General features: G+C 40.8%; 1 protein-coding gene across 3 annotated transcripts in view; it reads right to left on the bottom strand.

Moving 5' to 3' along the window:
* Positions 1–7,826, bottom strand: part of LOC123761647 (uncharacterized) — a 62,941-nt gene extending 55,115 nt beyond the window's left edge. The window contains exon 1 of one of the 3 annotated variants that reach the window (XM_045747713.2): positions 7,326–7,826. In XM_045747713.2, coding sequence (XP_045603669.1) covers positions 7,326–7,379 — 54 coding nt within the window. In that variant the 5' untranslated portion in view covers positions 7,380–7,826. Of the gene's footprint in view, positions 1–7,164; positions 7,305–7,325 lie in introns of those variants that run through there. The other 2 variants (XM_069330699.1, XM_069330700.1) reach the window with 2 other exon arrangements.
* Positions 7,827–17,493: the final 9,667 nt, after the last annotated feature.

Genomic DNA, 17,493 nt, shown 5'->3' with positions numbered 1-17,493 from the left:
CTTGAGATGGAGATGATTTCGGGGTTTGCGTCTCCGCGGCCAGGTCCTCGAAAAGACTTCCTGTTTGTTACACACCCCCAGGACGCAGCCCGCAGCAGCTGTCTAACTCCCAGGTACCTATTTACTGCTAGGTAACTTGGGCATCAATGTGAAAGAAAGTTGGCCCATTTGTCTCCGCCTCCACTGGGGATCCAACCTGGAACCTCAGGACTACGAATCCGAAGCGCTATCCAGGTTATCTGTCTGGGCTGTGTGGGGCTAGGTTTTCATTGAATAGATCGAGACTTTTGGGCCAAAAGCTGTGGACGTATCATTTTGCAGCCCGTCCTCCAAACAAAGACCCAAAAGTGATTCCATGCACCCGCCACACTCCGTTTATGAATGAAAAATGGTTTCCCACGATTAAACTGTAGACGTTCGAACACTTCCGGAACAAGTGCTTCACTGACGAATTTTGTTCGAACCACAACGCTGTAAATGCTCCACCCACGTACTACAAATAATCGCCAACAGAACCTAAACACCTAACCTATGTCTATATATAGATGCAAAATATGCTAATATAATATTAATTTATTTGAGAAAATTCCTCTTTTGAATGAAGAGCATGTAAAAATTTATGAATGCGTCTGTTGGGTCGACCGATGGATGTCATGTACTTGAGTCGAGCAACCCGTCCTCGACTCAGTCCATTACATCCAGCGGTCAACCCCACAGACGCATTCATAAATTTTAACTTGCTGTTCATTCAAAACGGGAATTTTCTCAAGTATAAATTAATATTATAATATATTAGCATATTGTGCATATATAGGCATAGGATAGGTTAGGTCAGGTGTTTAGATTCTGTTGGCGATTATTTGTATTTGTAGTACGTGGGTGAAGCATTTATAGCGTTGTGATTCGAACAAAATTCGTCAGTGAAGCACTTGTTCCGGATATGTTCGAACGTCAGCAGTTGTGAGTCGTGTGTAAACCGCTTTTCATTCATAAACAGCGGGTCTGGCGGGTGCATGGAATCACTTTTGGATCTTTGGAGGACGGGCTGGAGTCGAGGACGGTTTGAATTTTGAAATAATCTTTCTACCACTGAGTCTTATAACATTTCGATCATGTTCCACTTGTGTTGGCTTGGTATTGCAGCCCGTCCTCCAAACAAAGATCCAAAAGTGATTCCATGCACTCGCCAAACCCCCTGTTTATGAATGAAAAGCGGTTTACACACGACTCACAACTGCTGACGTTCGAACATATCCGGAACAAGTGCTTCACTGACCAATTTTGTTCGAATCACAACGCTATAAATGCTTCACCCACGTACTACAAATACAAATAATCGCCAACAGAACCTAAACACCTGACCTAGCCTATCCTATGCCTATATATGCACAATATGCTATTATAATATTAATTTATACTTGAGAAAATTCCCGTTTTGAATGAACAGCAAGTTAAAATTTATGAATACGTCTGTGGGGTTGACCGCTGGATGTAACGGACGAGTCGAGGACGGGTTGGGTATTGTAGTCTCGTGTTTAGTCGTCATATGTTCAGGAGTTCGTGGAGCTCCTGGATTGTCTGATCATATGGTGATCAGTATTTTGCAGCTCTTCTTGGCGCCTTTTTGCACTGCTTGTAAGTTTTGCTTGTTTTCTTTAAGGCGTGTAATGGTACTGGAGGATATTCTAAATGTGGCCGAACTTTTCTTTCCCCTCCCACAGCCTCTCCTCCTTTCCACAGCCCCCATGCCTTCTTCCCCCTCCCCTACACACCGCAACTCCCCCCCCCCCTCCCCCAACGCCCCTTCTCCTTACCTTTCTGTTACTATTTGATGGTTCCGAACACAGATCAGACAGTTATGTCCCTTATATTTAAAGGAAGTATGTTTAAAGTCTCAGGCCTTTGATAGAATTCTCCCTCAGCATACCTATTAAACCTCTGCTTTTTAACGATTTTATTAGGTACATCCTATCATGCTTCCTGGTCTCTTTGTAAAGATATTCCCATGTACAAATCTGGAACTAGTCCTAATATTTTCCAAGTGTAAATTATGTTTCTCTCCTGCCTGCACTCTAGGGAATATTTAAAAGTTTTAAGCAGTTCCAATAATTTAGATGTGTTATTGAGTGGATTCTGACAGTAAAATGTCTTTACATGCTTGTGGGTCCGCAATATCTTCAGCTTTGAATGGGGCTGTTGTTATGCAACAATATTCTACCCTAAAGAAAACCAGTGTCTTAAAAAGTACAGTACAGTACTGTATATACATAGGACTGGCATCTGTTTGATAAGTTCTTATTTAATCTGTCATTTTTCTTGCAGTTGTGATGGCTACTAGTGTATTTAAAAGCAAGATCTTCTGACATGATTAATCCACTTTCAATTCTTTTTTTTTTTTTTACTTTGTACTCCATACCCATTCCAAATCTATTACTGTATATTGTCTTTTTCACTATGGTGTGATTTGACTGCATTTTATATGTAGTTTCCATTTTGATATTTTCATTTTTTCACAGCATAGGACCTTGAACTTGCCTTTACCAATCATGTTCTGTGGCCCACTGAAAGATCTGATTTACATCAATTTGGATTTTTGCAGTGTCGTTTATAATGTCCACTCAATTATCCTAATGTTCTCTTCAAAGGATGATACGATACTACGTCTATGTCCAAAATTAGATAGAGAAAAAGACGCATGCACAGTACCCTGGGGGACTGAGCTTTTTACTGTGGTTGATCTGGATTTTACTTTGTCGACTATTACACACAGGGTTTTGTTAGGAAATTAAAGATCCAGCTTCCTACTTTGCTAGTAAAGTAATTCCTTTTGTGCCTATAGTGTGTGCAAAATACACAAAACCCCATGTACACTTGGGGCCTGACAGCTGAGTTAATAGCGCTCAGGATTCGTAGTCCTGTGATCGATCCAGACCGATGGAGTAAACAAATGGGGTGAGTTTCTTTCACCCTGATGCCACTTGCCTAGCAGTAAATAGGTATCTGGGAGTTAGACAGCTGCCACAGGCTGTTTCCTGGGGGGGGGGGGGGAGGTGAGGAAAAAAAATTGATAGTCGAGAGACGGGCCAAGAGCCAAAGCTCAACCCCCTCCCCAACCCGTTCTCGCACTTGCTTAGTCAATATTGGCTTATTTAATAAGGGCATATGTGACATACTAATTGATTGTAAATATTTTAGTTTACCTTGAAAAGCTTCATAGAAAACACCAACCTCACCTAACCTTCTTAGTATGTTAAAATATGCATCTTATTGCTTCTTATTTACAATTATTACTTAACCTATCAACGGTATAGGTTAAGTTATAATTGTAATTAGGAAGCAATAAGATGCTAATCTTAACATACTAAGAAGGTTAGGTGAGGTCGGTGTTTTCTATGAAGCTTTTCAAGGTAAACTAAAATATTTACAATCAATTAGTATGTCACATATGCACTTATTAAATAAGCCAATATTGACTATAAGCAAGAGCGAGAATGGGTTGCCCTCCCAAACACAACTAGGTGAATACGTGTTGACAGCTTTTGTAATGTGTATTACATCAGCATTTTGAGTCTTCCACGGCAGCTAAGGCCATGTCATGTCATAGTTATCTAGCAACTGAGAGGCAGGCGCTCCTTGTTGTCCAGGGTTATATAGATGCTGTGATTCAATATTTTTTTGTGATCTTGCTACACAACACTTTCATATATTTTGTTTATGATGTGTGATGTTAGTCCTATTGGTCTAAAAAAAATTGTCTGCTTTATTATCTCCTTTTTATTCACCTAGTTGCACTTACGAGGGTTGAGCTCCGACTCTCTTGGCCCGCCTCTAAACTGTCAAACTTTTATTCCCCCCCCCCCCACACACACATGCACGCACACCCACCCACCCACCCAGAAGCAGCTTGTAGCAGCCGTCTAACTCCCAGGTATCTTTCTACTGCTAGGTAACAGTGGCATCAGGGTAAAAAACTGCCAATTTGTTTCTGCCTCCACTGGGCATCGAACACGGAACCTCAGGAGTACAAATCCGAAGCGCTGTCCACTCGGCTGTCAGTCCCCCTACAGGAGTAGAGTAGTCGTATCTCCACTAATTTAAGTATATCTGGGACCAGTATCTATGCTCCGTCACCATAATAAGGGTCCGAGTTTTTTGTTCTTTTTTTACGATTATGCAATTCCAGGAATCAGCCTGACACAAAGTACATGGGTATGATGTCTATGGCTACTTCAAAGTCCAGTGGCGTTTGGGGTGACATCTGATATGATTTGAAGATGCCATCACACCTTATCTCCCCTCCCACAACTCCTACAGACTTACTCTCTCAGGAAGAGAGAAAATTTTGGGGGGTTGATAACACATCACACCTGTCCCCCTGAAGCGTACATCAAAAGGATACCATCAGCGGTGTATGCAAGGCTGGTGAACATAAGACCTACTTTCAGAAACTTGTGTAAGAAATCATTCAGAACCTTGTATACCTCATATCAGACCAATACTAGAATATGCAGCTCCAGCCTGGAGTCCACATCTTGTCAAACCCAAACGAAGTTAAAAAAGGTTCAGAGGTATGCCACTAGACTAGTCCCAGAGTCGAGAGGCATGAGCTACGAGGAAAGATTACTGGAATTAAACCTCACGACACTCAAAGACTAGTTAGGGGAGACATGATAACTACCCATAAAATTCTCAAGAGGAATTGACAGGTTAGATAAACTGTTTAGCATAGGTGGTATGCAAACAAGGGGATACAGAAGGAAACTTAGTACTCAAGTGAGCCACAGGGACATTAAAAAACTGTGTCAAGAGTAGTTAACTGAAGGAATGAATTTGGCAGTGGGAGGCAGACTCCACATACAGTTGCAAATGTAGATATGAGAGAGCCTAGTAGGCTCAGGAATCTATGAAAATTTCAGGAAATCTATAAAACTCAGGAAAAATTCTATTCAGTGCGTTACTTTTTTAAATGTTAATCATGGATTTCAAAAACTTTTTCTAAATTAATGTTCACATTTCTTATTTGTTATTTTTTACCTTCTCTCAAAACTCTCACTGCACACTTGTGGATCCTCAATGCCGTATCCCCTTCCACAGTCCAGGTATACAATTTAAACTAATCCACCGCTTAACCATTCCCTTAGAAAAAATAGCTTCCTCACTACCACCATAGATTAAACATTATTTTTACCTTAATTTAATTTTGCTTTTTCACAAATTTGTGATAAAACTTCACTCTCCTAAATCTACCATCTGCATACATCAAGTTATACTTGCTCAACTTATTCACAGTAGGCTTACATTCTGACTACTTTACCATCATGGTCCTATCTATAAAATATATACAGTATATTGAATAGCCTGGGCAGCAGCATCACAACCCTGACATCCACCCAAGTTGTACTGTACTCTATACTGTATTAACATATATAATATCGTTCAATTATTAGACCCATACTGTATAATGTAAAGAATATTTTTATAATTAATAGTATGTATGCAAACCTTGAGAATACTTGCCTAACCAATGGTAATGATTTTTAACATAGACCCACTTGAAATAAGGGCAATGGAACTACTATTCATAAACTATCACAAAGGTAAAGTAATTATCAGGCACACACTAATATCACTATAGAACTGGGTAGGAACAATGAGCCAGGTTATGAGGATAGACTAAAGAAACAGTGTCCAACTGCTTGGATCATCGGGGATCAAACTGTACCATTGCAAGATGCATAGTCGTCACCATACCGACTAGTCAAGTGGTTGGGTCTAGAAGTACTGTATGGTAATAAAATTAATCTTATTCTTTAACCTTTATCTGGCCAATCCACTGGTCAGCATTCAATTATGTGTAGATACTTTTAGTACCCTATTTAGACTTGACTGCCGTTACTAATTTTTTTTTTAATTGTACACTTCAAAATGGGTTTAGGGTAAGGGGTAACTTTACTAATATGTAAACACAAATGAAAGATCAAATAACCAGGCATACGCCAACCTAACAACCTCTTCCAACTTAACCTAACTATGAACAGTTTGACAATTGGAAAAAGGAGTTGAGAAAATAACTAAAATTAGGACCATATCCCCAACACATTGACCCATCACAGAAAGATTCCCGCTATCCCAGCTTCCAATCAATACATACATACATGCAATAACAATTACCCAGGGTTGAACTAGTGCTGTAAATCAATACAGCATCACTCATCAGAAACACCTCCAAGGCACCCAATTACAATGTATCCTAAGTTAACACTTTTTGCAAAATTACAAAATAATGGCCGATGCATGTTTTGTTAACAGCTCTCCCAGGTGATTGGAATGCTCTATTATCAGAAACTACACCACAAGGCCAGTCAAACACACACAACAGAAACCTGACATACGGGATTCCCAAAAAAAATCATACAGGCATACACTTGGTAATTTTTGTTTTTTTTTTAGCCTCTGCACTGTTTGTATTGAAATAGAATCACATGTTATAATTGTATGTATCCCTTTAAACTTTGCACAGCTGTAAACACTCCACGAATAATTATAGCACACACACACACTATAGTTATAAAAAAATACAACTCTGATACTTCTATCACGCACGTGTACCCATTTGTATTATAAACTAATTCCTCAATAACACGGAGTTTTTAAAGAACAAAAAAATGGTATTACTTGTACCAGAGTCATTGGCCGAAGGAAACAAATAGGAAACAAGTATAAAATAACTTGGATGCGGACTCTTGACCCTTGACCCCGGGTCAAGAGTCCCTCACTGTGATACATCTCTACAAGGACGAGTCTTTAACTACACTTTACTTCCGCTACCATTAACCTAGGCCTAAGAGCCGCTCTTGTAAGGTGTGTGAAGAGGGAGGCGGCGCCGAGCACGGTCATCAGGTGACCGAGTTATGAACCAAGCCACAAGACTATACCTCACCTCCTACAATAACATAACTCTTAAAAGACATTTTTAAAGCATCCCTCTTTTAACTGCTACTTCATTTTGACACCCAAGAGGACCCAGCAACACCCCCGAGGATCAAGAACTAGGCTCAAGAAGCTAAAGCGGGCAAGGAGAGAGCGAGAGTTGCAAGATGTAGGACTCGAGTGCACGAGTGAAAGCGAGGAGGAGCATCACCCACACCAGCCAACACTTCTCACTTGACAAAGACCCTCACTCCTTCCTCGCTCCCGCCGACAACCTCATTATCTCCCTATTTTCGTCGCTTCATCCGGCCCTGGGCCCGCCAGCGTGCCCATGAGGGTCGGCACTACGAGGACACCGACTAGTTAAACAAGACATACAACGTATAGGGACTCACCGTTCTAATTCCCGAGGCGAGGACGGTTCCCCCGCCTGTCGATCGCGACGCCATGTTTACAACTACCTAACCTTCACGGTCTCGGCGCGAGGTTCGCCCGTCGCTCACTGACTCTCACAGACCCGGAGATTTTTCTTAGTGCGCGCTGAATACAAATTGATTTCTCCAATGAAGATTTCGTGAGTGGGGATTATTTGTGTACGTGAATTATTCTATGAGGCGGTTTGAAACACTTTACAAGGGTGTGTGCTCTCGGACAATGTTTGTAGTCTACATAAAATGCACGTAACTCTAGTTTGCCAATGCCATTTAGAGGTCCTTCTTAGTCACGTAGGCAATACTGTATATTGATTTTCAGAGTCGAATCTGAATTACTCATCTCCTGAGCTGGAAGCTGTGCCTCTTTGCTTGTATATACTAATATTTAGACGGAGTTATGTGTCTTGAAGGAGAGTTTCCATGATAAAGGCGTCACTTAAGGGGGTTCCCTCATGTGCATATCCAGCTGTGTCTTCCCCGCCCCATCCGCTCTACAATCTACTCTCATGTAATCTTATGAAACTCTTATTTTGAGAACTGGTTAGGCATCTTGTATCATACGAAGACAGTTATGTTTCTGTAACTCTGTAAATACATTTATCGTACCACAGGTCTTAAAATGCTTGATTATAATATATATATATATATATATCATATTTAAGTGTATTTATATTTAAACATATAATAAATATATTGTATTTATATAATTTTTAATTGTATCTACATTAAAAAATATATTAAAAAGTATCTTTATTGAAAAAAAATGTTGAGAACGTGACAGGACGTTTCCTTGGCGACGAAAAATACGACCCGCCCAAGCTCCACCCTAAACACTTTATCCATCTAAAACATCCATATGCACCACCAAGGATATACACCATTTTATCCCTATATATGCAAAGCGAGAGTATCGTCATGCCCAGCGGTAAATACAGCTGGAATAATGAAGGGAGGACAGAATATGAGCGAGAGAAGCCCACTGTGCTACGGCTCGTGTAGTATTGTGATGACATGGTGAAGGGGGGGGGGGGAGGCGAGCGAGCACAGGTTCAATGGTTCATTGTGCCACCATCTGCCTCTTAAACACCTGTTCAACACACCCCACCCTTCACCCGCACCTTGCCCGCCTCCTCCCGCCCTCTATATACTGAACTTGTGCGAGGAAAAATGGTTTACGGGCTCACCATAGCCCGTGCTACATGGACACTTTGTTCTGAGTAGCTAAATCTGAAACAACAACAAGGGAAAAATGATCTACAGTGAACAGTTGTTTGTTGAGAATTTCATGCAGGAGGGGAATACAGCATATCATTGTTTAATTTTGTATTTTTAACGGAATGATTTTTTTTTATATTAACTAGCTTAGGTAGCAGCACAGCAATGTGCTGCTACCCTATTCTATATGAAGGATTACAAAGTGTAGATAAAAAACTAGCTATAAGTTCGTCTAATATCCCCATCTCACAGGATGGTTAGTTATATATGGAATTAGGAGAGAACCTGAAATGCGAGGTTGATCTATTAGCCTGCACTAGCAAAATCAGGGTACAGCACAAGAATATCTTCCAATATTCCTCAGTGTATGAAGTACTGTAGTTAGAGAGCTCAAAGCACCTCATACCAGAATGAAAAATTATTTATATGAAAAAGCTTACCTATCATGTTAGATGCTTTTACAAATAAGATTTTTTTTTACTATTAATATTAGTCTAATAACCTTACATAATCACGCTGTACCGTAAATTATCACTGCTTTTGCTATAAGACTATATTATTTGCTATGTGTATTATTATAATAAATGTACTACACGCAGACGCAATCCAGTTGTGCTTTAAAAAATTATTTATTAAATTAATAAAGATAAATAAGGTATTAGAAGAAAATAGCAGCTATATCTTTATCTGTACAAAGTAATCCCTCATATAAAATAAGGGAGAAGCACACTGATGTTTATCTAAGCTTGTTAAAAAAAATAATCATACGACTTTAATGTGGAATCTGAATTGCGTTCTCTTTATTTTCTCACTAAACTCACTATATATATATATTATATATATATATTATATATATATATATATATATATATATATATATATATATATATATATATATATATATATATATATATATATATATATATATATATATATATATATGAAAATCAGGAAAATCACAGCAAATATAAATAAAATATTTCGGTTCAACTCTGAGGCCCTCAAAGCAGTACATGACTATACGGAAATTTAATTAGTACCTGATGGAAAAAAATATCAGAGCGAATATTAGGACATTTACTTAATGTTTAACACTATACGATGTATGTATACAAAGAAATGGGTGACATAGGAAGTTTATTATATAACTCTTCTACGAAATAAAATATATTTTATTATATGATATATATAGTAATATCCGATGGTATTATAAGCATTATCACATACATTATTATTATTACTTGGTAATAATTTAGTTCAATATTTATTATTGTAATTATAAGTTCGAGTTATTATTATTATTATTATTAACAGCAGTTATATATTTGTATTATTAGTAGTAGTTTTAACATCATTTGATTATTATCATAGAACATGAAACAATGGACATAATGTGCTTAAATTTAGAAGCAAAGATAAATAGTGGTTGGAAATACGGTTTTTGAATTATGGAACGTAGTAGAAGGCTGAGCTTTGGATTGTTTCAAGTGTAGGATAGACATATATATGAATGAGTTTTGGTAGTTATAAATAGGAGCTCCTTCGTATGCGTCAATGGCCTTCTGCGGTTTCCTGTGTTCTTATGTTATGTTCTCTGCAGTGGTTAAATGTGTCGGCTTTTGTTTGGTGGCTAATTCATAAGGCTATTGTGGATAGAAATCAGGTAAAAAAAATGGAAGGTGTCCGATTTTGTGAACTTTGTTAAATACAGTACATGTACAGACCAGCCACATATTATTGTTATTAGTAGTAGTAGTAGTAGTTTTATTATTTAATTTTGCAATTAAGAGTTCTTTAGCACTTGAAACTATATCAATCATAAATGTAGAACCATTTATGAATAACTTTTTCTAAATCTGAATTTTAAACCAGGTTGGGTCAAACTGTCCATCATTAGATACTTGAGTGTCCGGACATTAAACCATTTAATTAAAGGTGTAAGCATGATGTATTTAGTACTCTGATGTCTTCTCGTGATCTAGGTGATGTATCCTCATAGTGAAGATGATACGTAGCCCCTCTCCAAAGTTGGTTATGGCTATATTTTCTTCCCTCTATATGTATGTTAAACCATCCTACGAGATAAGTTTCAGTTAAACATAGCGATAGCTCCCAACAAAGTGAAATTCACACTAGTCATTCTATTATAGCATTTTGCAGGCAGAGCCACATAACTATGGGTCATCCACTCACTCATCCAATAAGGCAAGCAGGTTTGTATAGGCGTTACTACTACTGCTAGGCTTATAGGCTTGGCTACAGGTACAGCTGGGAATCTGCACCACCTGATGAAGTAGATCTGACCAAATATAAACATTGTCAGCAGAATTATTAACATACACTACAATACAGTATGCATAAAATTCAATTTTTTTTTCGTTTTAGAATTCAGAGATAATTCTATTACAAAATGTTAAAAAAATGTGTAATTATTTAATTCAAAATGATGTACTACCAGGTATGTTAGGCAAATATCCAAAGTTTGTCCACTGTAGGAGTGTAGGTAGTGAATGTACATGATTATAAACTTTTCACCACCGCCCATTGCATGGGTGTGGGGTACATGATTAGCAAATACTGCACTGTTAAGTAACTGGCTCACCACGGTGGTACCTCTATATATATATATATATATATATATATATATATATATATATATATATATATATATATATATATATATATATATATATATATATATATATATATATATATATATATATACCTCTAGCTGGAAGAAGGGGGACCCATAGCCTCGGAGGAAACCACGCATAACGCATTAGAGGGAATGTTTAGATCCCCTCCAATACAGTTTCTGTGTGCTTTTCTCCTACCACCCCCTTCCTTGAATATTTTTTGTGCTTTATTATGCATTTGATGGTTACAAGATATACATGGGTTGATACAAAAATAATAATGCAAAAAGGTGCTTAAAGGTTATGGATCTCTTGAAGAACACAACAATGGGAAACATTGATGAATGTCACAGACGGGTTCGATCATTGTTGCAAGTCAAACACTTCTTCGAATTCCTCTGAAGTTTGACTAGTGCCCAAGACGCAACAGGCATTTCCCCTCTGAATCGCAACACTGAGGCGCTGGAACAAGAAACTTTTTGCTCTCTGGTCTTTTGTAGCGCTGATCAATTTGTCCCCCAATTCCTTCAGGAACTTCAATGCACATTTTCCCCACGAACCGAGGGTCTCCGAGCCGATCGGAACAAAGCTGTAGCAGTGTGCTAGACCTCTGTATTTAATAATTTTCTGCGATTCCCTGAAAGAAGCAGCACCACCGCTTTCACGTGTGCTGTAGTGGAGGTAGGTACTGGCCAGTGTGGCAGCGCACGTGTAGTCCCATACCACTTGCTTACCATCCTTCCAAGGTATATATATATATATATATATATATATATATATATATATATATATATATATATATATATATATATATATATATATATATATATATATTTATTTATATATATGCAACAATGATCACAAAAACACTGATCCAAGTATGCAGAATAACCACATGTGAAAAATAGAAAATGCTTAACGCGTTTTCGGCTAATTCGCCTTCATCAGAGCAAAGTAGAATGAAGATAAGATTGCTGATCAGACCTTTATATCCGCTGGGCAGATCAACAGATTTGTAACAACAGCCTTAATGTGAGCCCCGGTATGTACAAGTTGGATCCCTATTTAAGCCTCAATATAGCACGTCAAAACAATATAGCAATCATTTAACACGTATGGCACTTGGAGATATTAATAGGAGCTGCCTCGTATGGGCCAATAGGCCTTCTGCAGTTACCTTCTTTCTTATAATTCCTTTCCTCCACTTATTTTTTGTGGTCAGGTGATCTGCCCAGCGGATATAAAGGTCTGATCAGCATTCTTATCTTCATTCTACTTTGCTCTGATGAAGGCGAATTAGCCGAAAACGCGTTAAGCATTTTCTATTTTTCACATGTGGTTATTCTGCATATATATATATATATATATGCGAACAAGCCTGAATGGTCCCCAGGACAATATGCAACTGAAAACTCACACCCCAGAAGTGACTCGAACCCATACTCCCAGGAGCCACGCAACTGGTATGTACAAGACGCCTTAATCCACTTGACCATCACGACCGGACATAATGAGGTGATAGCCGAGGCTATTTGAACCACCCCACCGCCGGCACTCGGATAGTAATCTTGGGCATAGCATTTTACCAAATCACCTCATTCTTTGGGGACCCACGTGAGGAACACAAATGCGAACAAGCCTGAATGGTCCCCAGGACAATATGCAACTGAAAACTCACACCCCAGAAGTGACTCGAACCCATACTCCCAGGAGCCACGCAACTGGTATGTACAAGACGCCTTAATCCACTTGACCATCACGACCGGACATAATGAGGTGATAGCCGAGGCTATTTGAACCACCCCACCGCCGGCACTCGGATAGTAATCTTGGGCATAGCATTTTACCAAATCACCTCATTCTTTGGGGCACACGTGAGGAACACAAATGCGAACAAGCCTGAATGGTCCCCAGGACAATATGCAACTGAAAACTCACACCCCAGAAGTGACTCGAACCCATACTCCCAGGAGCCACGCAACTGGTATGTACAAGACGCCTTAATCCACTTGACCATCACGACCGGACATAATGAGGTGATAGCCGAGGCTATTTGAACCACCCCACCGCCGGCACTCGGATAGTAATCTTGGGCATAGCATTTTACCAAATCACCTCATTCTTTGGGGCACACGTGAGGAACACAAATGCGAACAAGCCTGAATGGTCCCCAGGACAATATGCAACTGAAAACTCACACCCCAGAAGTGACTCGAACCCATACTCCCAGGAGCCACGCAACTGGTATGTACAAGACGCCTTAATCCACTTGACCATCACGACCGGACATAATGAGGTGATAGCCGAGGCTATTTGAACCACCCCACCGCCGGCACTCGGATAGTAATCTTGGGCATAGCATTTTACCAAATCACCTCATTCTTTGGGGCACACGTGAGGAACACAAATGCGAACAAGCCTGAATGGTCCCCAGGACAATATGCAACTGAAAACTCACACCCCAGAAGTGACTCGAACCCATACTCCCAGGAGCCACGCAACTGGTATGTACAAGACGCCTTAATCCACTTGACCATCACGACCGGACATAATGAGGTGATAGCCGAGGCTATTTGAACCACCCCACCGCCGGCACTCGGATAGTAATCTTGGGCATAGCATTTTACCAAATCACCTCATTCTTTGGGGCACACGTGAGGAACACAAATGCGAACAAGCCTGAATGGTCCCCAGGACAATATGCAACTGAAAACTCACACCCCAGAAGTGACTCGAACCCATACTCCCAGGAGCCACGCAACTGGTATGTACAAGACGCCTTAATCCACTTGACCATCACGACCGGACATAATGAGGTGATAGCCGAGGCTATTTGAACCACCCCACCGCCGGCACTCGGATAGTAATCTTGGGCATAGCATTTTACCAAATCACCTCATTCTTTGGGGCACACGTGAGGAACACAAATGCGAACAAGCCTGAATGGTCCCCAGGACAATATGCAACTGAAAACTCACACCCCAGAAGTGACTCGAACCCATACTCCCAGGAGCCACGCAACTGGTATGTACAAGACGCCTTAATCCACTTGACCATCACGACCGGACATAATGAGGTGATAGCCGAGGCTATTTGAACCACCCCACCGCCGGCACTCGGATAGTAATCTTGGGCATAGCATTTTACCAAATCACCTCATTCTTTGGGGCACACGTGAGGAACACAAATGCGAACAAGCCTGAATGGTCCCCAGGACAATATGCAACTGAAATAGCAACTGAAATCAAATAGCCTCGGCTATCACCTCATTATGTCCGGTCGTGATGGTCAAGTGGATTAAGGCGTCTTGTACATACCAGTTGCGTGGCTCCTGGGAGTATGGGTTCGAGTCACTTCTGGGGTGTGAGTTTTCAGTTGCATATTGTCCTGGGGACCATTCAGGCTTGTTCGCATTTGTGTTCCTCACGTGTGCCCCAAAGAATGAGGTGATTTGGTAAAATGCTATGCCCAAGATTACTATCCGAGTGCCGGCGGTGGGGTGGTTCAAATAGCCTCGGCTATCACCTCATTATGTCCGGTCGTGATGGTCAAGTGGATTAAGGCGTCTTGTACATACCAGTTGCGTGGCTCCTGGGAGTATGGGTTCGAGTCACTTCTGGGGTGTGAGTTTTCAGTTGCATATTGTCCTGGGGACCATTCAGGCTTGTTCGCATTTGTGTTCCTCACGTGTGCCCCAAAGAATGAGGTGATTTGGTAAAATGCTATGCCCAAGATTACTATCCGAGTGCCGGCGGTGGGGTGGTTCAAATAGCCTCGGCTATCACCTCATTATGTCCGGTCGTGATGGTCAAGTGGATTAAGGCGTCTTGTACATACCAGTTGCGTGGCTCCTGGGAGTATGGGTTCGAGTCACTTCTGGGGTGTGAGTTTTCAGTTGCATATTGTCCTGGGGACCATTCAGGCTTGTTCGCATTTGTGTTCCTCACGTGTGCCCCAAAGAATGAGGTGATTTGGTAAAATGCTATGCCCAAGATTACTATCCGAGTGCCGGCGGTGGGGTGGTTCAAATAGCCTCGGCTATCACCTCATTATGTCCGGTCGTGATGGTCAAGTGGATTAAGGCGTCTTGTACATACCAGTTGCGTGGCTCCTGGGAGTATGGGTTCGAGTCACTTCTGGGGTGTGAGTTTTCAGTTGCATATTGTCCTGGGGACCATTCAGGCTTGTTCGCATTTGTGTTCCTCACGTGTGCCCCAAAGAATGAGGTGATTTGGTAAAATGCTATGCCCAAGATTACTATCCGAGTGCCGGCGGTGGGGTGGTTCAAATAGCCTCGGCTATCACCTCATTATGTCCGGTCGTGATGGTCAAGTGGATTAAGGCGTCTTGTACATACCAGTTGCGTGGCTCCTGGGAGTATGGGTTCGAGTCACTTCTGGGGTGTGAGTTTTCAGTTGCATATTGTCCTGGGGACCATTCAGGCTTGTTCGCATTTGTGTTCCTCACGTGTGCCCCAAAGAATGAGGTGATTTGGTAAAATGCTATGCCCAAGATTACTATCCGAGTGCCGGCGGTGGGGTGGTTCAAATAGCCTCGGCTATCACCTCATTATGTCCGGTCGTGATGGTCAAGTGGATTAAGGCGTCTTGTACATACCAGTTGCGTGGCTCCTGGGAGTATGGGTTCGAGTCACTTCTGGGGTGTGAGTTTTCAGTTGCATATTGTCCTGGGGACCATTCAGGCTTGTTCGCATTTGTGTTCCTCACGTGTGCCCCAAAGAATGAGGTGATTTGGTAAAATGCTATGCCCAAGATTACTATCCGAGTGCCGGCGGTGGGGTGGTTCAAATAGCCTCGGCTATCACCTCATTATGTCCGGTCGTGATGGTCAAGTGGATTAAGGCGTCTTGTACATACCAGTTGCGTGGCTCCTGGGAGTATGGGTTCGAGTCACTTCTGGGGTGTGAGTTTTCAGTTATATATATATATATATATATATATATATATATATATATATATATATATATATATATATATATATATATATATATATATATATATATATATATAGCTTATAGAATTGCTATTTACAGCAAATGAATTTTGGGGTTCAGTTCCTGAGCTCATTATGTGTGTCTAGCGTTTACCACTTCCACCCACAAGATGGGTATGGGGTGCATAATAAATAAACAAAATAACAATCTAAAGGACAGGAATTTGTATTTGTTTTTTAATAATAATAATCCATTGTGTCGGGGGACAGGCACTCAGTGTTCATACGCATGTTAGGTTTATAACGAGGTTCACCCCTTCGCAAGGTGGAACTACTGACCTCCAGAATGCAACCCAGCAACAAGCTGACTAACTCCTGTCTGTCTATTTACTGTTCGGTGAACAGAAGTATTAGGTGATAGGAAACGCACCAACCATTTCTATCTCGCCCGTCATTCCCGGTTGTTGGACATGGGAAACATGACCTAAAGTCTTAAATCCTAAAGCAATAAATGAAACATATTTTCACTAGGGCAGAAATGATTTAATAATGTTAATTTTTAACCAGAATCAACATACAACAGCAAGGGCATCCCCCTCGCCGTTACCTGTTGCCAATGGCTGTAGACGTTGCCAATCACTATTTTTGTATGAAATAATTATAAATGATACCCGTATTTAGAATCCCTCATACATCCCTTTCCTGTATCAGCATACAACGCACTTGAGAAGACAAGGGCGAGTGCGGGTGTGGCACAGCGACCAAGATAGCGTTGTAACAAGTTAGTGAAGTGATGCGTCGTAATGCTATAGTCTCCTTGCCAGTTCCATCCATTGGCCGTATATTCGTCCACGGTGACCCCCGGGTGGTGAGCGAGCCACGGTTCACCATAGACCGTGCTCCTTGGAACTTTTGTTCTCAGTGGCGGAATCTAAAACAACAACAACAGTCTGGCCTGCCTCTCCCCAAGATGCTCTGTCAAAAGATATTGTGTTGTTGTTGTAACTTGCTTAGATAGACGACTCTTGCAGTTTAATTGCTGAGCCTGTCTTTGTACAAGTGACAGGATGAACAACCCAGCGGGTTTTCTTCCTATTGGGGAGTGTTGTACATTCTGCTATGGCGGTGTGTCCCCTCACAAGATGAGTGACGCTGCCCAATAAACTCGCCCCTCGGGGCAAAATTAAAAAATCTGCAGCCTCTTCCACTACCGCTCTCAGGATGAGCACAAACAAAAAAGTTTGTTTTCAATAATAAGCTTAGGTACACAGCAGTGTGCCATTGTGCTCTATTTTCTGAGAGATTACAGTTTCGTTCAAATATTA

This window comes from Procambarus clarkii, chromosome 24, assembly GCF_040958095.1.
Source record: "Procambarus clarkii isolate CNS0578487 chromosome 24, FALCON_Pclarkii_2.0, whole genome shotgun sequence".
Taxonomy (NCBI): Eukaryota; Metazoa; Arthropoda; class Malacostraca; order Decapoda; family Cambaridae; genus Procambarus; species Procambarus clarkii.
Note: the sequence above shows the minus strand (reverse complement) of the source record. Positions and strands in the feature narration are given on the sequence as shown.